The 20865-nt window shown below is 41.6% G+C and overlaps 3 protein-coding genes across 3 annotated transcripts; all 3 read right to left on the bottom strand.

The window, feature by feature from the left end:
• Window positions 1-673: 673 nt before the first annotated feature.
• LOC132023598 (hemoglobin subunit beta) lies at window positions 674-2347 on the bottom strand. The gene is made up of 3 exons (XM_059409589.1): window positions 2187-2347; window positions 1835-2057; window positions 674-928 (listed from the first exon to the last, which is right to left on the bottom strand). Exons 1-3 carry the CDS (start codon window positions 2276-2278, stop codon window positions 800-802), a joined length of 444 nt encoding a protein of 147 aa, XP_059265572.1. The 5' UTR covers window positions 2279-2347; the 3' UTR covers window positions 674-799.
• A 3662-nt stretch (window positions 2348-6009) lies between these two features.
• On the bottom strand, window positions 6010-7640 carry LOC132011495 (hemoglobin subunit epsilon-2). The gene is made up of 3 exons (XM_059390162.1): window positions 7469-7640; window positions 7135-7357; window positions 6010-6278 (listed from the first exon to the last, which is right to left on the bottom strand). Exons 1-3 carry the CDS (start codon window positions 7558-7560, stop codon window positions 6150-6152), a joined length of 444 nt encoding a protein of 147 aa, XP_059246145.1. The 5' UTR covers window positions 7561-7640; the 3' UTR covers window positions 6010-6149.
• Window positions 7641-16747: 9107 nt separating this feature from the next.
• LOC132011491 (hemoglobin subunit epsilon-1) lies at window positions 16748-18333 on the bottom strand. Its single transcript, XM_059390149.1, has 3 exons — window positions 18138-18333; window positions 17807-18029; window positions 16748-16953 (listed from the first exon to the last, which is right to left on the bottom strand). Exons 1-3 carry the CDS (start codon window positions 18227-18229, stop codon window positions 16825-16827), a joined length of 444 nt encoding a protein of 147 aa, XP_059246132.1. The 5' UTR covers window positions 18230-18333; the 3' UTR covers window positions 16748-16824.
• Between the last annotated feature and the right edge of the window lie 2532 nt (window positions 18334-20865).

The raw sequence follows: 20865 nt of genomic DNA, 5'->3' as shown, positions 1-20865 counted from the left end.
TAGGCAGCAGAGTTTTTACAGCATAGGGTATGAATGTGAGGGTTAAGAAGAAATGTGAAAAATGGGAAGAGGGGAAGAGTTTGGAAAGATTTTCTTGGACAATGTTGGAAAGTGCATTCAGGCCAGGGTGCAAGGGGTCACAGGTGACAGGTAAGCGTGTAGTTCGTCTGGAAAGGGAAGGTGGGGGCAGGCATTATTTATGGACGAGTCTGGGGCAAGTAAAAGAGGGAGGATAATCCTCAGAGCAGGCACACTTGATGGAGCAGGCTATTGCTGGCAACACTGCAGGCAAGGGAAGCAGGGGAAAAGGAAACACATCAATGCCTTGACCACTCATTATGTCTCTATTTGAGCACCAGCTTTTTCACTAATTGTAGGAAACAGGTCAAAGCATTAGCCTGAGGGCTGTGCCTGAGGTTGCAAGTCTTCCACAGAGGCCCTTTAATGCCAGTATTCTCTCTATATTTAAAACCTTCTTGACCATGTCTATGCTCTGCAGGGAGAAGTGTCAACAACCGATGATGTGTATGGTGTATGGTCCCCTTCCATTCCAATTTCCCTGGAGCTTTTGGAACAAGACAGGAAAACATCCTATCTACAGACCCTCAGGGATGTGCAATATACCCAGACAAATAATAACATAAAATAAAATAAGTGAAATGCATCAGAAAGATGAGCTGAAGGTTCTTTATTAGGCAGAAACCCAACCCTTGATGGTGGACTTTATTTCCCCCAGTTCAGAAGACAGAATTTAGGGAAACAGGGTCTTCCAGTGGTCACCAGGAAATAGGCCAGGGTCTCAGTGGTACTTGTGAGCCAGGGCATTGGCCACACCGGCCACCACCTTCTGATAGGCAGCCTGCACCTGAGGGGTGAATTCCTTGCCGAAGTGGTAAGCCAGCACGCACACCAGCACGTTGCCCAGGAGCTGTGGGGAAGGCAGACATAGACACAGATACATGATTAAGAGAGAAATCAAGCCGGGCTTCTGAGAAACTGAGCCAACCATCATTTTTTTTCTGCCCACACTCCACACTCCAGCCCAAACTGATCTTCAAGTTATCTTCATCAGCATAAACGAGTATCTCATATATATATATATATATCATATATCTCATATATCTCATATATGTATTTATATATATATACACACATACATATGTGTGTATATATAATTATTCATATAATTAATTGATTAATTAGTATGGTGCTGGGATGTCTTTTAGAAACTACTCATGCCCTACTTCTCTACTTCTGGCCCATCATCCTCAGACATTTCCTTTCCTTCCCTTTCCATTGAATCTTGACTCTCTAAAAATGCACTTTTTCTTTTTGGTTTTTTAAATTCAATTAACCAACATATAATACATCATTCATTTTTTATATAATTTCAGTGACGCATTATTGCTTATAACACCCTATGCTCATCACATCACATGCCCAGTTACTCTTTAATTTTGAGATGATTTGTGGCCTCTACTTGGAGGAGCCCTGCCAGTCCCCATATGGAGAGACAGACAGCATTTTCCAAGCATAGAAGGAGAAGATGAGAGCTAGTGTGCGTAACGTGGGTATTGAGTAGGGAAACAAGTTAAGGGGAATAGAGAAGGGCAACAGATGAGTAATTAAGTGACGAGCTTGATGCAATGAAAGTTTGGGAGAAAGGAAACAATATGGAATACTGAAAGAAAACATATGACATTATGTAAATTTTGACAAGCATTCCATGATGATACCTACTCCAGGAAGGTGGGGGGAGAAGAGGTAGGCAAAAGAAGCAGAGTGAAAGACTAGAAAGCGCCAAGGAAGGAAACAGAGCATATCCTGGACTCACCTTGAAGTTCTCAGGATCCACGTGCAGTTTGTCGCAGTGCAGCTCACTGAGCTTAGCGAAGGTGCCCTTGAGGTTGTCCAGATTCTTCAGGCCCTCGCTAAAGGAGTTCAGCACCTTCTTGCCATGGGCCTTGACCTTGGGGTTGCTCATAACAGCATCAGGAGAGGACAGGTCCCCAAAGGAGTCAAAGAACCTCTGAGTCCAGGGGTAGACGACCAGCAGCCTGAGGGGTGACAACAGCACAGAGGGCAGAGGAGTCAGAGCCTGTCAGAAACCCAGGAGACTGAGCCCTTTCCGCCAGCGCAGCTTCCATTCACTCTCTGTCAGCCTGCTTTGCCACCTGGATACCAACCTGCCCAGGGTCTCACCACCAACTTCGTCCACGTTCACCTTGCCCCACAGGGCGGTGACGGCAGCCTTCTCCTCACCAGTCAGATGCACCATGGTGTCTCCTTGTGGTTGCTAGTGAACACGGTTGTGTCAGAAGCAAGTGTAAGGTGCAACTGGCCCTGTTCATCCTTTTATATCCAGCCCTGATCTGCCCTCCCTGCTGCTGTGAGCAGATTGGCCCAGGATGGAGCAGAATCTTATTGGTTTGTGAGAATGTAGGTTACATCCTCATTCCTCAGTTCCCGTTAGTTGCCCTGAGGGTGGCGTTCTAGGTATCCTGTCTTGACTCAGAATCCCTGCTTTCTCTCCCCAGTCTTCAGCTGTGACTTCCATAAGTATACTACCACTCTCATTCATGTGCAAATGCTATAGTCTGATATAGTGGAATGTGTCTCAGCATTTAACTCATCTAGTTCTTCCACTTCATAGATAAGAAAACTAAGGCCTAGAGAACAGAAATGTTATCAATTTTACTCTATGTGGGTCTTCACTTTGTCTCTAGAGATATTTGTAAGTGGTTGGAATGAATAAATGTTTTGCCATACTTTAACTTGTTTTTTTTTTTTTTCCTTCTTTGGATAAATGCTTCTAGTAACAAAACTTTTTCTTTTCATTCCTTCACTGAAATAAATGTCCATTGAAAGAATGAAAAATTATTGCATGTTTTTCTCTACCATCCACTGAAATAGATCGGGGAAGCGTGGATTTAACGGAAAAAATGTAATGAGGGAGAACGAAAAAAGTATCAGAAACCTATAACATGATTATTTAAAACTATGATATGACCAAAGAAAGAATGCAGAGGATTTGCAATGAAGCTTTATCATTTTCAACCAGGTTAAGTCAGACAGGGTTTCTGGGAAAATGCAGGTGCAGAAATTTCCAACTGTGTCATCAGGAAAAAAGTAGAGTTAGACCTAGAAGTGAAGATTCAAAGGGAATTTTTGTCTTTTCTGAATTCAAGACAGTATTAATCGACCTACAGATACATGCTCCCTAGCACAGCTTGATGGAAGGAGGGAGGTAGAAAAGGTGGGAGGAGGAGAGGGAGGGGCTCACCAACAGAAAGTAAGAGAATGAAATGGGATGGAAGTCAGAAGGCAAAAAAAATATAACGAAGAGGAGGGGAAAGATAAGCAATTTCAAAATTTATGAGGATATAGACCAAGAAAACTCTCAGGCTTTGCTGGTGACAGTGTAAAATGGTATAACTGCTTTAGAAAATATTTGGTAGTAGCTACTAAAGCAGAATATAGGCAAAACCAATAAACTAGCAATTATTCTTCTAGAAATTCAGAAATGCATGCTTGTGTGAGTCCAAAGACTGTAACAACAGTATGCACGAGGATCCCAAGCTTCTAGCAACTTAAATGGTCTTCATTCAGTGGAACAGATAAATTATGATATAGAAAAAGAATGAAATATTACACAATGAAAAGAATCAACTACTGCTTCACTTACAGAAATACAGATGAGTTGTACAACATAACATCAGTTAAATTAATTACAGGGGTTCCTGGATGGCTCAGTCAGTTAAGTGTTCAACTCTTGGTTTTCGCTCAGCTCATGATGTAAGATCAAGTCCCATGGTGGGCTCTGTGCTGAGCATGGAGCCTGCTTGGGATTCTCTCTCTACCTCCCACCAGCCCCCCTCCTGCTGCTTGCCAATCTGCAGGCACAGGCACTCTCTCTTTAAACAACAACAACAACAAAAAGTAACCAGAGTCAATGATTCAGTGTATATGATTTATATGCAAAAATCAGGAAATGTAACTGTAATTCAGCTCACAAGGAGGAGTGTTCTATGATAGAAAGGTGCAGAGGAGCCATGAATGATCTTAAAACTGCTATACGTTATCTGTCTTTAACCTGAAAGCCAAGAAAAACTATAGAAAACTGCAAGGATGTTGGTGACATGATTTGATTTGTATTTTTTTTTTAATTATTATGGCTTCCATATATTAATAGATTTAAGGGGTAAGATAAATGGGAGACAAATAAGATGATATGATAATCGGGGTGGGATGGTAAAAAACCATTTTTCAGGCTCATGCAATGGATGATGCGTTATTCCCTAGCTGGGAAATTGATTAGCAGGGATAGATTATGAAACAGCTGGAGGTTTCTTGGACATACTACTGTATTTGATGCACTCTTGAGCAATCAGATATGGACATCACATAGTTAGAAATATGGGTCTTGAACTCATAAAGAATACAGTCAGGTCTAGAATACACAGTGGAACAGAGCACAGAGGAACAGATCAGAGTATATTGTATAAACTGCTACCACTACCTCTCAATAATGACAGACAAAGCACTTTACAGTGATCTTCTTAAAGCCTTGGAACATACTTGTGAGGTAGGGATTTTTATTCCATTTTACAAACAGGAAATTCATTCTGGAAAATGTTAACCAAACTTCTCAAGGTGATGGGGGCTGGTTTCATCTTTCACTGCTAATCCCAAGGCCCTGACTTTTCATTTCTATGCCAGGGACTCAGGTGCGGACTTTGAACTGATGGCCACAAAAGTGGATGTGCATAGTTGCCAGCTCCACACAAGAGACCTCTAGGTGTTTTCTGTTCTGAGAATAGACTTTTCCTCTTCTCATTCATGAGACAGGGATCCCGGCTTTCATCAGTGACCTCACCACTCTCTACTGCATTCAGTTCCAAGTCCAGTGGTATCTTGGTCACAATGGCCCCTTATTTGAGTTGTTCTTAGTATCAGTGCTTCTGTGAAGTTTAGTGCTTTGACCTCATTACAATATCAGTACATTCCTGTGGCTAGATGCAAGCTAGATCCTGCCTTGTCAGTTCTACATCTACATGTGGATCAGTTCCCCTAAAATTCGCTATGTTACTCTTGTGTGCAAGAAATTTCACTGGTACTTTGCTTATAATAGCTTCTTTTCCTGCTTTTCAAGGCAGTGGTGTCCCTAATTCTATACCACTGTACTGCTTTTTTTTTTTTTTAAGGTTTTATTTATATGTCAGAGAGAGAGAGAGAGCACAATCAGTGGAGAGGCAGGTTTCCTGATGAGCAAGGAGCCAATGCAGGACTGGATGCCAGGACCCTGGTATCCTGACCTGAGCTGAAGGCAGGTACTTGACAGACTGATCCACCCAGGCATCCCCACTGCATGGCTTTTAAGGGCATAATTTCTCTTCTGTCACTTTGACCCAGCATACTAATTCCTAAATTTGTCATTTTCCCACATAAATGACCTTTTATCTCCACCAAAGGTTTAATGGAATTGGAAATATGTTCCAGGTCACAGGGCTAGCAGATAAGGTACAGATTCAAAGCAAGGCAGTTAGTTCCTATGCTTTAGGGTTTGTTCCTCCATTAATACCACTGAAGACACTAGGGAAAGTTTAGAGCATAGTTCTTACCTGGGTCTCTGGAAAGCTCCCTCACCACTCTCTTACAGCTAATAAAAATGTGTTTCTTATATTATTTAATATAAGTGAAATACAGCATCAAAAACTCTGAGATTATAAAAGTAGAAGCATAGACAGGTCCCCTACTTGAAGTTCTAATGTGCCCCTACTCACTATATCAACCATCTTCTTGCGTTTCCCAAGAGTACCTCCATGCACTCCCTTGTTCTGAAGACACTACCCAGCTCAAGTCAACTTTCCCTTCCTAGAAGTAACTGCCCCTTGAAACCACTCAAATCTGCAGAATCTTCTATTTCCCCAAATAACCCCCTCCCTAAAGAAGTGCTTTCTTTTGTTGAATCAACATAAAAGGTAAAGACAGAGAGAGAAGACAAAGAAATTCATTACAGAGCACAATTTTTATTTTAGTTTTATCATATAGCAGGTGAGTCTGGAGGCAGGGCACTGTGCCTGTCTTCGAGAGACAGACTCTTGAAACTCAGGCCCTCCAGTAGGCACTGAAGTAGTTGGATTGGAGCTTCAGTGGTACTTGTGGGCAAGAGCATTAGCCACAGCTGTTGTCAGTTTCTGCCAAGCAGCCTGCATCTGGGGGGTAAACTCCTTGCTGAAGTGGGTTGCCAAGACAATCAGTATCATGTTGCCTAGAAGCTGGGGAAAGAGTAGGATAAAAATAAAATAGTGCCTAGTGAACAGAAAGCTTCAAGCTGGCCACATTGATTTCCTTCCTGATAAAAGACTGAGCAACTTTCAAGACCCTGATCCCACAAATGTATACCATGATATGCCGGACATTGGCATCAATATGACTCCCAGCCCTGTACCACCCATCGTGATCTATCTTTCTCTCATTTGCGCTCAACTTCTGAGCCCAAAACATTGCCATGGATGGCTTCTCTTTTCTAGAAACTCTGTCTTTTTTAAAAGTAGGAATAGAGGACTGAAAGGAGCCTTACTATAGATAGTCTTAGTCCCCAGATAATATATTCATTCAAATTGTTTGGACCCTCCCGTGACAAAGAATCTTAAACCATGTATACAAGAGCATTTCATCACTGCTAAAAGGGGCAGGGGACAGAATTGTCCATTGAAAAGATTAATCTTATTTTGTCTTGCTTAGTCCTGGTTCTAAACTCAAGAATCATTTAGAAATGTATTCATCATTTTTAGAGAAAACTTCAGTTACCAAAAGTAAGATATTCTTGCTGGAATTGTATTCTCCCGGCCAAAAACATTTAACTCAATTTTGGCCAGTGTTCTTCACACATGTATTTTTTTCAGAAATGTAAGATGACCAGTGGCCTCCACTGGTCACAATAATTACCCTGCTTGGCCTTACCTATGATCTTTGGAACAACCTAACTACCCAAATCAAGCCTTTCCTTGAAATATAATGTCCCAAAGAAATGCTCTTATGGATCAGACTTATCTACCTGTGTTTTATAACATATCTACACTGTAAATATCTAGGATGAAAGAACAAAGCACAGGCATGCCCAGACCTTACCTTGAAGTTCTCAGGATCCACATGCAGCTTGTCACAGTGCAGCTCACTCAGCTCAGCAAAGGTGTCCTTGAGGTCATCCATATGTTTAACAGCATTTCCAAAGGAGGTCAGCACCTTCTTGCCATGGGCCTTGACCTTGGGGTTGCCCATTATTGCAGACTCAGAGGACAAGTTGCCAAAACTGTCGAAGAACCTCTGGGTCCATGGATAAACAACCAGGAGCCTATGGGATGTTCATAGTCACAAACAAGATGGGAAGTCAGAGTAGGTAAGAAAACTGACCAATACCCCTCCAGGAATACTTTCTGCCTTACTTTCCCCCTCCAGTGCCTACCTTCCCAGCACCTCGCCTCCAACCAACTCCACATTCACCCTGGCCCACAGGCTAACAACAGCAGCCTTCTCCTCAGCAGTAAAGAGCACCATGGTGTCTGGGAGCTTACTGGTGACCAGTAATGTGCCAGAAGTGAGTCTGAGGTGTTACTTCTCTGTGTGCCTTTTATTCCTCATTTCTTGTTTCCAAGCCCTTGCTTCTCCCAATGAAATGAGACCATTGGTCAACAGTGGGTTGTCACCACCAGGGGTGGGGTTTGGACAAGGGAGGGTCAGCAGGATGGACATCTGGGTCTCTGATAACGTTGGAAGGCTCTATCAGGGGGATTCTGCTGTCCTTTCCCCACCGTCTACTAGGCATCTCCTATCTCAAGCTCCCAACCCCGTTATCCCTGAGGTGACCTTGTGGGCTGACCATGAGGCATGACTAGAATTAAGAGGGGTAAGAATTATAAATCTGTTGGGCATTATGTCAGATGTTTACAAGATATCATTCAGTCATTCATCTTGGATATAAAAGAAGCCACAGCTTTTCCTGGTCACCATTTTTTCTAAAACTTAGATGGGGCTCATACTTTTATAGTTTTTGTAAGAAGAAAAGACTCCAATGTAGCATCAGTTCAGAAACAGGGCAGGTAAAAACTGGTAATTTAGAGAACTATTATTACACGATTATGGCTGAGTTCTATTAAAATGCATGTACTTGTTTGAGTACCTTTTTTTTCCACTCTGACTATATAGCACTGTGTCTGGCCAATACCATGTATTCACTTCTTGTGTCAGAAAATGCACAGTTGAGTATTGGGAAGAACTGTGTTTTCAATGGAGAGAATATTAGGCTCTGTGGCAATAGCGATTGATTAAGGCAGCTGTCTTTGGCATATGCTGGATCCACTGCCTTGTTGTGCTTAACTATTCCTCATATGTAATGAGGCAGAGGTGATCTTCACTGATAGAATTCCACACACTACTGCCCCTGTCACTTAAGGTACTTTGGCATAGTGCATCTCAAACAAGCATTCATTGGTCTAAACAAGGCACACTTCTGAGGAGAGAGGGACTGACTTATTTATCTTTTTTTTTTCTTTCAGAGTTTATTACTCTCACATTTTGAGCTCCAGGAAGCTGGTTGATTTGTTTCTCACCAATCTCTCTCTCTCTCACACACACACACACACACACACACACACAACCAAAAAAAAAAAAAAGAAAGAAAGAAAGAAAGAAAAGGAAAGGGAAAAAAAACAGTTTAAGAGATAATCTCCCTGCATATTTACAAAGGTACACTAAAATTTAAAGAGTTCAACTCAATAAATTAATGTTGCATTTCTGCTATTAGAAAAGAAATCCTTTGAGATAGTGAAAACTTTTATCAATTCATCTTGGAAAAAAACATTTAAAATGTGGATTGTTCTGCCATTACTATGCTTGGTAGTTTACTGTGGGGCCTCTAAGATGCAGAATTTTTATTATCACAACCTCTGTCATTCATAAAGAGCTAATTGAATTACAGCATTTGGAGAAATGTCTTTGAAAAATATATATTAAAAGTAGCAGAATGATCAAAAGAATAAAATGGAGAAAAACAAAATAAAACAACAACAACAAAAAATATGGATAAGAATTGCTAAGGTGCCAGAATCTAGTTTACCATGACAGACTTGATGATCAATGAGCTCTCAGACCCAAGCTGTGATGATGCGAACACTTGGTACAGAAATATTAAAAAAGAAAAAAAAAACGTGGGGGAGTGCCTGGGTGGCTCAGTGGGTTAAAGCCTCTGCCTTCGGCTCAGGTCATGGTCTCAGGGTCCTGGGATGGAGCCCCGCATCAGGCTCTCTGCTCAGTAGGGAGCCTGCTTCCTCCTCTCTCTCTGCCTGCCTCTCTGCCTACTTGTGATTTCTCTCTGTCAAATAAATAAATAAAATCTTAAAAAAAAAAAAAAGTGTGATTCAATCCCCAAAAGATTTATTCAAGAGAGTAAGTAAATGAAAGGAAAGAAAAGCGAGGAAACTTTGACCACAGCCAGCAATCCCACTTCCTTTCAGCTGTGGGCATGGTCTGAGTGAACGGCTCAGGGTCCATACTCTGATGGCATTGGTGCTCGTCTCCCTTGTGTGTTCACAGTGCAACCTCTCAGAGTCAGGGACATTTGCAATTTGAATGTTAGCAAACAGCCTTCCATCTTCCCAGCAAACCAGATAGTGATTGCAACAATTACCTCCACTCCTGCCTTTCTCTCATCTTCTCTAGACAATTACTTTCCAAGACTTTTTGATTCCTCTCCTTCATGGCTGTTCCACACTTTCACTTGACCTCCATGCTCACTGTTCCAACTGGTGTCTGGAGACTTATCACATCAGTGCAAGCTCATCATCATGGTCATCTAACAGTTTAACAGTCATTCATCACATATTTAAAGAACACATATCAGGGCACCTGGGTGGCTCAGTTGGTTAAGTGTCTGTCTGCCTTTGGCTCAGGTCATGATGCCAGGGTCCTGGGACTGAGCCATACATCAGGATTCCTGCTCAGCTGGGAGCCTGCTTCTCCCTCTTCTGCTGCCTCTCTTCCCAGGCTCATGCGCTCTCTCTCCCTCTCAAAAAGAAAAAAGGAAAAAAAAAAGGTAAAAAAATAAGAAAATGAATATCTACTGAAGCCAATCATGCCATGCATTCTTCTAAAAACTGGGAATCTTGGAAAAACAAACAGCATATATAGTGTTGTCATGCTCACATTCTAGGGGCGGGGGTGACCAACACTAATAATTAAATCGATGAGGAACTCAGACGGGTGTTACATGACAAGAAAAAAAATGCATCTGATGATGTGGTAGCAAGGGACTAGAGGGAAAAAAAATATATAAGGATAGAAGTCCTAAAGGAAGTTACACTTGAAGAGAGACCTCAAAGACAAGATGGAGCCAGGCATAAGTCATTTGATGAAATAAGTTCCCAGAAGCAGGGAAGGGCAGGTGCAAAACTAGAGACTGGAGAGAAAAGGAAAAAGAAAGAAAGAAAAAAACAAATCTGACATTTTCTTTAGAGAAAGTCATGACATGGTCCAAGAGAGATGTTTAAGAGAAGAGTAGGAGGGAACAGAGTTGGAGAGATTGGCCTGGGGCCTCACTGTTTGGGCACATGAAGGTAGAGTGGGTATCTTACACTAAGGCATGGGTAACTAGTAGAGATTTGTAAATGTGGCATCAGCATGATCCCTAATCTACTCAACACCCACAGCCAGGCTAATCTCCTAACTGCCCTGTTCAACACATTACAGCCTTGCTTATAATCCCGAGTTAACCTCCAGCCCTACCAATATTCCTGTGATCTATCTTCCCCAACTGCTCTATGCAATTTCTTTCATTTTCCTTTTGATCTTGTGGAGTTCATCTGCTGCACTGGGCTGCCTTCTCAGCCTCTCCTCGTCCATCTTCCCCACCCAAATCCCCTCCTCTCTGAGCACTTTATAGGGATGCCCCTTCTCTAAATACTGCAGCAAATCTGCCCTCTGGGACATGGTCTCTCTTGATGGCATGTAAACATTCCTCAGCAGCTCTGACCACTTAAACCATAAAATTCTTCCATAGAGCCCAAGGCTAGTTCTTTGGAGTTCATTTCAAAAAGAGTCATCCCTTGCTTGGATCTCCAACCCCTCCCACCCCTAATCTATCCTCACAAGGTCTTGTGACAAACAAGCAGCTTTTAGAAAATTCTTCCCTCTTATCAGGAGAACAGAATTACAGTCCTTACCTAGACCTTGCCATTTTAAGACTTGGGTTAATTTTCCTTCGAGAAGCCTCACACTGGTACTCGACCTCCATCCAGATCCTATATCTTCGCTGGATTCTTCACCAAGGCCCATATAATCATCTGGTTTGGAGGACTTCTTGTCCCACGACACCATCCTCTCTCTTGTCCCCATGTCTTCAGCTTTAACCTGAAGAGCCCACAAGTGTATGTTCTCTCCAGGTATATGTCCCAGGCACACATGCCTTCCATTGTCCTGTTGTTTTTTATTTTCTTGCCAAAATCTTTACTTCATACAAAAATTGAATGGGGAAATGGTGTAAACACACACACATACACAAACAGTTCAACATATAATTCCTGGGGTTCTCACAAGTATAGAAGCAATGGAAAAGTAGAACTGAAGGCAATTACTGAAGAATTCCTTAGCAGAATACTATTATTACCCTTATTATTGTTGCTACTGCTATTAGTACCACCACTGCCATTGCTATTATTTGAAAATCAAAGCTGTTCCTGGTGACTTGACGCTACCAGATCTCGGTGAGCCAGGGCCTTAGCTGCTCCAGTCACCATCTCCTGCCAGGGAGCCTGCACCTAAGGGAGTGAATTCCTCTCCAAAATGGTCTGGCAAAACATTCAAGATAATGTTTCCCAGGAGCTGTGGAGGCAGCAAGAGGTAATAGATACCTACAATGAATAGAGTTCCGGGTGGGCCTCCAGGTTCCTGGCTACCCAACTCCCATTCAGAACAACCATGGCCAATGTCGGGTTCCTTCATGTCTGGCATCTTGCTTGGTCACTAAACACAAGTGTGTTCTTCCAAGACTAATATGTGGTCGTGATTTCACTTTTTCTTTCTTCTCACCACCAATAACTTTCCACAGATTTTGTGAGCCCAAAAACAAAAATTCACAGCTTTCTTTCCATGTACACTCTAAGCTCCATGTTCTTGTCATTTCCCTCTCAGAGACACTCTGCCCCACTTCAGGATTTATAAGGTGTAAGGTTGAAATGGGTCTCTGGGAACAATTTTGCACAAATATCCAGCCAGTATATGAATAACCTTAGCATTATATTCATGATCCCTAGGTTCCTTCTTTATATAGAGCCAACATACACCTACATAGATATTTCTCCTTGGCCTTCCTTGTATGTGCTGTCCCCTGTTCAACTCAGTTATGACAAATTTCTTTATTCACCTTTTCTTTTAGCTACTCTTTGTCCACTCCACAAAGGAAAGTTTCAGTGCTCTTTGCCAGTCTTCCCTGAAATTCTTGTCACTCTCCCAGACATGTCCTTCAATGAAAGCTGAAGCATGGGTAAGAATCCGGAAAGTTCAGAGATTTAGGATTTCTTTGGCTACCAGTACAGGAGCTATGATGGTTTCAGTGTAAGTCTCCCTCAGTTAGCAGTGACTGCCACAGGCATAGTGAACTATTGAACTTGAGTAGATCTTCTGTGGGTCAGATCTGGCCCATGGTCACTATTGCCCACATTGTCAGAGAGAAATGGTTCCCATAAAACACCAGTTTGATTGCAAGAATAGAATAGTGTTAGGTAATAAAATATAGAACTATGCATCTTATTATCTATGTGCCCATTTAAAGTAAAACATGTCTGCTTGTCTGGGAAAAATGGTTTACCTCTGTGTTTGTGTCTACATCTGACTATGTATATTTTCCACAGCACAAGAGTGTGTTCTGGCTGGGGGCCCAGGGTTTTGGTTTGGTGTAGCTCTTCCGTCTCAGTGAAAACAGTGGTAGAAGATTCACTGGCAGGTCATGTTGATTTTTGAAGAGCCAATTCTCATAAATGCTGGGTCCACTTTTCTGTTGGTTTTAGTCTGAGAATTACATCAGGAAGCACTTCCTTTGCTTTCACTCATGTGTTGTAAAACAGGTCTAGGGGCACCTGGGTGGCTCAATCATTTAAGCATCTGTCTTTGGCTTGGGTCATGATCTGGGGGTCCTGGGATCAAACTCTGCATTGGGCTCCCTGCTCAGCAAGGAGTTTGCATCTCCCTCTCCCTCTGCAGGTCACCCTGCTTATGTTCTCTTGCTCTCTCTCTGTGTCAAACAAACAAACAAACTCTGAAGGGGAAAAGATTCTTTTTCACTGACTAATGGTCTCTATAGTCATAGCGGTTCCATCACTATACTTTAGATCATTTTATCTCCAATTCACTACACTTTTTGACAGGGCACACTTCCAGTGTGACAGAATTAGAGTTCATACTCTGATGTGATACATATACACAGTGGAATATTACTCAGCCATCAGAAAGGATGAATACCCAGTTTTTGCATCAGCATGGAAGGGACTAGAGATTATGCTGAGTGAAATAATTCAAGCAGAGAAAGTCCACTATCATAAGGTTTCACTTACTTGTGGAACATAAGGAATAATATGGATGATATTAAAAGAAGGAAAGGAAAAGTGAATTGGGAGAAACTGGATGGGGAGAAAATCATGAGAGACTATGGACTCCAAGAAAGAAACTGAGGGTTTTAGAGGGGAGGGGGGGGTGGAGAGATGGGTTAGCCCGGTGATGTGTATTAAGGAGAGTATGTATTGCATGAAGCACTGGGTGTTATACACAATGAATCCTGGAACAATACATCAAAAACTAATGATGTATTGTACAATGGCTAACATAACATAATAATAATAAAAAAGGACGAATTGTAAATGTCTTAGGCATTGAGTGAGGAGTTTGTGACAATGTATCACTCTGTTATTCAGCCAGTTTTATAGGGAGGAAGCCACAGCCCTTCTTTGTTCTCCAATCATTTAAGATTGTACTGTATATTGACTAATAGAATTTAAATTAAAAAATAAATTTTAAAATTTAAAAAAGGATTACATAGGACACACAATTTAATATTTCTCAAAATAGTAATAATGCCTCTATCCAACATCACAGGGAAGCAAAATAAGTAAATTAGGGCAGGGTTGGGTGTGCCTCCACTGTTTTTTAATCCATTTAATAGTTAGCACACTTACTGAAGCAAAAGTTACTCCCTCAGAGTCAACAGACAACTGTCTGGCAGATTTCATATATCTACCAATTTGTCTCAAGAAATACAGGTGTTTGAGAGGTTAGGGGGGAAGGGTGCTAGCATGTGTTCCGTGCACAGAGTAGCAGAAGATTCCATGGCATGGGCTTCAGATTCAGGGAGTTGTCTCTGGCATGAATTAGATCTATCTTCCCTTGCTGTTTCACTTCTCTTCATTTCTAATCAGACTGAAGCCATCTTCTTTGAGAATTCCACGTGGATAGGACAGGCAGGATATAGTGCTACAGGAAGCAGAAACCTAATAACGTGGGATTTGTCTTCAATGGTAGAGAGTGAGGAGACACTATAAGGTTTTCATCCTGGTAATGACATCACCTCTAAATCTCCAAGAATGTCCTGGTCATCATGATATTATTTTGCTCACATGGTTCGTATTGTCTATCAATAATAAGTAAGTCTTTTTTTCATCTATTTAAAGTCTGAGGAGCTCCTGGATGCCTCAGCTAGTTAAGATCTGACCCTTGGTTTCAGCTCAGGTCATGATCTCAGGACATTGAGACTGAGCCCTGTGTAGAGCTCTGCACTCAGTGAGGAGTCCGCTTGGAATTCTCTTTCCCTCTCCTTCCACCCCTCCCTCCTGTGCTCACTCTCTCTCTGAAATAAACATATAAATCTTTAAAAAAAAATTAAGCTGAGTCACCCAGACCTGTATCTGGGTGTGCATATGCACATGTGTGTGTCAATTATGAAGTTGTTACCATTTAAATGGTCTTAAACTGGTAACATTGAAATTGAAATCTAGACCCCTAAGGGATAAAGAACATATATCTTCTGTCCACTACTCCATCATCACCATCCTTGACAGGTGTGACAGACATAGTAAGAGTTAAAGGCGAGAAAGAGGAAATGAGACTGATCAATTAAAAATGCATGTTTGTTATTGACTGAGACACAGACTGACTCACAGACTGGGTAAAAGGTGTAGCACCAGGAAGAACTTCTGTTTCCTTTGCTGAGGGGCATAAAGAGAGGCTGCAGGGCTCAGGGACCAGTGCTGTTGACAACCTGCAACTAAGTAATCATTTGCCTATCATAACTGTGAAACATAAGCCCAAATCAGAAGATAGTTCACAGGACAAATTCTGATCAATGCATGGGGGCAATGAAGTGCCTGAGAGCTAAATTTGCCACGATATGGCACACTAACTTGTAAAATATGAAGGTCTCGAGCCTTGATGTGAAAATTTGACTCAAGGCCTAGAGGTCAGGATTCCCTAAGCAACCTAGCAATGACTCCCTCAAAAGTAATTCCGTTCATGCATTTCCTCACAAGTGTCCCCAAGTCAGTGCAGTGCCTCTTGTTAGATTTTGCCCCTCCCCTTCCCACCCTCAGGCTGGGAGATTTCAGTTATCCACTACCAGCTCCTTTTTTGTCATCCACAGTCAGATGTCATCTTTTTCTCACTCTATTTCTGGTCACCCTTCACATTTTTTGCAGCTATCACTACTTTTCTTGTGTTTAGGCCATTATGTCCGTTGCTCTGATTTAGTCTCTGCAATTTTAATTTCATTTTGTGTGAATTAAGTTGATTACTTCCCCCCGACCACCACCTACCATTCCTTGAGTTACTATAGTTCTAAGGATATTTATTGTTTACTCTTGCCAAAAGCATAATAATAGTTTTTATTTTGGCCTATACATTATCTTGTCTTTCCTAATGCTCTACCGATGTCTCACTGTTGCCTTTTTTTCCAGAAAGCAATTCTCCTGCAAGTCACCAAGCCCTAACTTACTGGTTTTAAACTAGGAGCCTTTATCAGAATCTCATCTGCTATGTGAAGTCTTGGCCATTCTCCCCTATCACAAATTCACACAATATCCTAACTCCGACTTTATTTTCAGCATGTTACATTTTATTATAAAATAAAATGCAATGATTTCTGTGTCTTAGCCTTGGCTCCTCCTTGACACCACAGAATCCTTTGGGAAATAAGAGGTTGTTGTTGGTTCATGGAAATTTTCTGGAAAGCTCCCAGCCATCCCTCAACTCATCCTCTTATGCCCAATTCAGCCTCACAAAATATATGGTAAGTTAGCTCATTCAGTATGTACATTAAAGCAAATTGAAAAAGTAACTCTAGCCTAGACCTTAGGTCCCTGCAACGGTTTTAAAGCTGAGACATGTACCACAAATCTGAGGTAATGCTTAGGACCTCCTTCCTTCCCCATCTACAGTAACTTTTTGCCACACTGTTCTGTAAGTTCCTGACATTTGACTAACCCTCCCCCCAACCCAGAAAACTTCTTCTGAATTCTAGCATCCACCCAGATCCTCTAGAATTCTCCCATAATGTCTGTCTTCCCAAAGGAGCTCTTATTTCTTCTGTCTCCTCCCACCCCTCAGCCAATGAAATTTCTCTCCTTTAACACAAGAGTGAAAGATGGAGAAGACATAACATTAATTTCTGATTATGGAATAGAATGAGCTTTATTAAATGGAAGCTGTGCTTTCAAGGCCAAACCCGAATCCCCATATGCAGGAGAACACTGGGGGCACAGAAGGGTACTGCTGAACTGGAAAGAGGACTCAATGGTACTTGTGGGCCAGAGCAGTGGCAACACCAGCCACCAGCTTCTGCCAAGCAGCCTGCACCTCAGGGGTGAACTCCTTGCCAAAATGAGAAGCCAGAATGATCACCAGTACGTTGCCCAGGAGCTGTTAAGTGAAAGACAAATGACAAATAGGCATGTTGAGTAGAAGTTCTTGAAAACAATTACATAAAAAATGGCTTAATATCTACATTCCCTGCCAACCCCACACCGTAAACTGCTCCAAGGGGTGTGCCTACAAAAAGTCCAGATGAGCTAGTTCCTAAATTCAATGTAACAAGTGTGAGCTTTCCATTCAACTCCTTGCCTCCCTAGATTCCCATCCTCTCTCCCACGCCACCATTTTTATTTATATCTCTCTCTCCCTCCCTCTCTTATCTACCAATTGGCTAATTCCTGTAATAATGGGATTTTAGGGATGCATGGGTTCCCAGACTGAGTTTATTTAAAGCCTCCAATCATTACAGGAACAAGCCTCCATTTGGTAACAATGTTGACAGGTAATTTAATATATTTTAGAGAACCTGTTGTATATTTCTTTGAGACAGTCTGTCTAAAACTTCCCCCCCCAAATCTTTCCCTAAACTTTTGTCATCAGCACCCACATAAAGTAAGACATGTCTCCTTTCTTGAGATGGGGCCTTTATCTACCAAACACCAAATTCCATTGCTCCTTGAACAAGTCTGCTATTCTCTGATGTTATTCTCTAGGATGAACACTACCAATTCAGACAAAAGTTCTTGAAAAGTTTTAAGCAAACTCTGGCTGCTAATAGCCCTTTATTGCACTAGTCTTGAATCAAGGTGGTTCTGGTTATGCCCCTTGAATGTCTGTCCTTCTAACACTTAGACCCATAATTTCTGAATTTTTTGTTAGTCATTCCAATCAAAGACTTGACTTGCTTTACTATATCAAAGTGAAAAATAATATGAGAGCACATGAACACTTCCTGACTCACCCTAAAGTTCTCAGGATCCACGTGTAGCTTGTCACAGTGCAGCTCACTCAGCTTAGCAAGGGAGCCCTTGAGATTGTCCATGTTCTTAATAGCTTCTCCAAAAGAAGTCAGCACCTTCTTGCCATGGGCCTTGACCTTGGGGTTACCCATAATGGCAGAGGCAGAGGACAGGTTGCCAAAGTTGTCAAAGAACCTCTGGGTCCAGGGGTAAACAACCAGGAGCCTATGTGATGGGAAATTAGAGACTTTCAAAAATCTTGAGGAATTTCACAATCAATCGGCCAGGCTCATATTCACCACCCTTTCCCATGCATTGAAACCCAGTGCCTACCTGCCCAGGGCCTCGCCTCCAGCCTCTTCCACATGCACCTTGCCCCACAGGCCAGTGATAGCAGCCTTCTCCTCAGCACTAAAATGCACCATGATGTCAGGTCTGGGAGCGTACAGGTGGTCAGAGAGAGAAGCAGGTATGTGCTGTTGCTGGAAGCTGCCACCTTTTATTCTTTACGACTGACCTTCTGGCCCCTTGTTCCTCCTAGTTCTTTGAAGTCATTGGTCAAGACTGAGCTGTGTCCCTCAGGGGTGGAGTCATGTCAGGAAAGGGTCATCAATGAGGAATGTACACTGAACTTGTGATAACGTGTCTTGGTTCCTGAGACAGCCTTCCATTGTTGGCTCCTTCTCTGCCCTCAACACAATTTTGCTTCCATTCTCCTTTTCAGCCTTTTTCCCCCTGACTTGATCCTCCAAGATAACATCCGTCTCTCCCTTTCTTCTTCTCCAAGAAAGACCTGTAGAGAGGAGCTAAGCCCAAGGCAGGGAAAGAGTTTGAGTCAAAACAGTTTTAATACTTGAGTTAAAGATGGTGACAGGGACAAAAACAGAGTCAAGAAGAAAAAAATGTAGTTGCTGACACAGCATCTCAGCCAGTTATAACTCATTTGAGTGGATTAAAACCAAGCCTCTGGTTCTTAGTTTTCAAAGGAGACAAAACACATGTGTGGTTATTTCAGGAAGCTGAACAGGGTAACAAAGGATTTCCAATAGGACTAAGACCTCAATCCCAAAGTACAATTCCTGAGGGCAATTTCACAGAGAGAACAGAAAGAATAAATTTACGTCCTGTGCTTCCCCGGAACCTTCTCTCTGTCCATTTCTCTCTGACTTCAGGGGAAACTGGCTACTTTGGGGAGATTTCCCTAAGCTCTTGTCTTGATTTTCTGCCCCACTAATACTTCTTTAATCAGTGAGACAGCTCAGGACTCTGCAGTTATTTAAAACCAGAACTTGTGATCAAGCTGAAAAATAAATGAACTGGCAGGTTAATTAGGCTAGAGGTTGAAGTATGTTTAATGTTTGTTGCAGCCATAGGTGCCAGAGACTTCAAATGCCTCTAGTGTCCTTTTGTTGTTTGTTTGTTGATGCCGCTCTTGTCTTTGGGCTTCCCTAAAAGCTCAGCATGAAATAGAGTCTGCATCTTTCAACTTTTTGAACTGTAATCCCCTGTTATTAGTCTGGCGTCCTGTTGATATGTTGGTAAGGAATGTTGGAGGAGAAGCATTCTGTAATTCTGTAATTGCATAATTAAGTTCCAGTCTTTAATGCGCTGTGACTTTCACAGGGTATGTTAGCTTTTCTCCTCGTAAGAAAGTCAGGAAAACCTCCCTGGGCTAGACTGTATATATTACAGATTAAAAGGTAGCACATCTGTAGCTCAGTGTGAGGCTTATGAATTCTGATTCTGAGGTCATTCAGGTTGGTTGAATGTAGTCTCATACTGCTTAGGTGCTTGTTTAGTCAAGCTAAATTATCTTAGCTGCTCATTTTGAAGTATTTTACTTATTTCTTCTATGAAATATCATTATTATCTCCCTTTCCTGGATGAAAAACCCGAAGTTTAGGGATAAGTGTAATGGTTATCCAGATAGATCAGAAAGATTAAATCATCGGAAAAAGCAAACAGTACGAGTATTTATTACATATAGCCAAACTGTGGAAAAAGCTGAGATGCCCTTCAACAGACTAATGGATAAAGAAGATGTAGTTCATATACACAATGGAATATTACTCAGCCATCAGGAAGGATGAAGACTGGGTGTGGTCCATAAACAATGAATTCTGGAACACTGAAAAGAAATTAAAAAAAAAAAAAGATGAGTACTCAACTTTTGGATCAACATGGGCAGGACTGGAGGAGATTATGCTGAGTGAAGTAAGTCAAGCAGAGAATATCAATTATCATATGGTTTCACTTACTTGTGGAGCATAAGAAATAATGTGGAGGACATTAGAAGAAAAAAAGGAAAAGCGAAGGGGTGGAAATCAAAAGGGGAGATGAACCATGAGAGACTATGGACTCTGAGAAACAAATTGAGGGTTTTAGAGGGGAAGGAGGTGGGGGGATGGGTGAGCATGGTGGTGGGTATTAAGAAAGGCATGGATTGCATGGAGCACTGGGTATGATACATAAACAATGAATCTTGGAACTAAAACTAACCATGTATCGAGACTAACATAACACAATAAAAAAATTAAATATTAAAAAAAAAAAACACTAAACTAAAAGACAGGTTGGGAGCACTTCCAAGTTGGTGAATGGATCAAATTGCTAGGAAGGTGGGGCACCTGGAGGATGCTTAGAACCTCTGTGGCATTCCTATCCCCATATCTTGCCCTATGTACCCCTTCCCTTTGGCTGTTTTTGAGTTGCATCCTTTACAGTAGACCAGTAAGCATTAAAAAAAGAATAATAATAAAATTAAAAATTAACAAGTTAAAAAACATGTTATGTCTTAAGGTATTTAAATTAAAAGGATTTTTACAAAGAAATTCTAAATTTTGATAAACATTAAAACCTGCCTCTCAGGCGTTCTGTAGTCTTTGCACCTTTGTAAGCTCTCTGAAGGATTTTATGAAATTTAAGATGCCTCTTTTCAGCAGGGAAAAATAAAATGTTAAATCTTGCTACTTAACTTATGACAAGTATAAATCCTGTGAGTCAAATATTATATCTTTAGGTGGTTTTCTTATGTATTATATAAGTCACACTGTTGGTAGGT

Source organism: Mustela nigripes, chromosome 1 (assembly GCF_022355385.1).
Source record: "Mustela nigripes isolate SB6536 chromosome 1, MUSNIG.SB6536, whole genome shotgun sequence".
NCBI lineage: Eukaryota > Metazoa > Chordata > Mammalia > Carnivora > Mustelidae > Mustela > Mustela nigripes.
The sequence above is the reverse complement of the archived record's forward strand: the minus strand, read 5'-3'. Positions and strand labels throughout refer to the sequence as shown.

What these genes read in the sequence shown, in the direction of transcription:
- LOC132023598 (XM_059409589.1), bottom strand. Translation starts at nt 2,278, where the DNA reads ATGGTGCATCTGACTGGTGAGGAGAAGGCTGCCGTCACCGCCCTGTGG. An exon ending in GGTGGTGAGACCCTGGGCAG is followed by an intron (nt 2,058 to 2,186) that starts GTTGGTATCCAG and finishes GTCACCCCTCAG; the next exon opens with GCTGCTGGTCGTCTACCCCT. An exon ending in TGGATCCTGAGAACTTCAAG is followed by an intron (nt 929 to 1,834) that starts GTGAGTCCAGGA and finishes CCTTCCCCACAG; the next exon opens with CTCCTGGGCAACGTGCTGGT.
- LOC132011495 (XM_059390162.1), bottom strand. Translation starts at nt 7,560, where the DNA reads ATGGTGCTCTTTACTGCTGAGGAGAAGGCTGCTGTTGTTAGCCTGTGG. An exon ending in GGAGGCGAGGTGCTGGGAAG is followed by an intron (nt 7,358 to 7,468) that starts GTAGGCACTGGA and finishes AACATCCCATAG; the next exon opens with GCTCCTGGTTGTTTATCCAT. An exon ending in TGGATCCTGAGAACTTCAAG is followed by an intron (nt 6,279 to 7,134) that starts GTAAGGTCTGGG and finishes CTCTTTCCCCAG; the next exon opens with CTTCTAGGCAACATGATACT.
- LOC132011491 (XM_059390149.1), bottom strand. Translation starts at nt 18,229, where the DNA reads ATGGTGCATTTTAGTGCTGAGGAGAAGGCTGCTATCACTGGCCTGTGG. An exon ending in GGAGGCGAGGCCCTGGGCAG is followed by an intron (nt 18,030 to 18,137) that starts GTAGGCACTGGG and finishes CCCATCACATAG; the next exon opens with GCTCCTGGTTGTTTACCCCT. An exon ending in TGGATCCTGAGAACTTTAGG is followed by an intron (nt 16,954 to 17,806) that starts GTGAGTCAGGAA and finishes TTCACTTAACAG; the next exon opens with CTCCTGGGCAACGTACTGGT.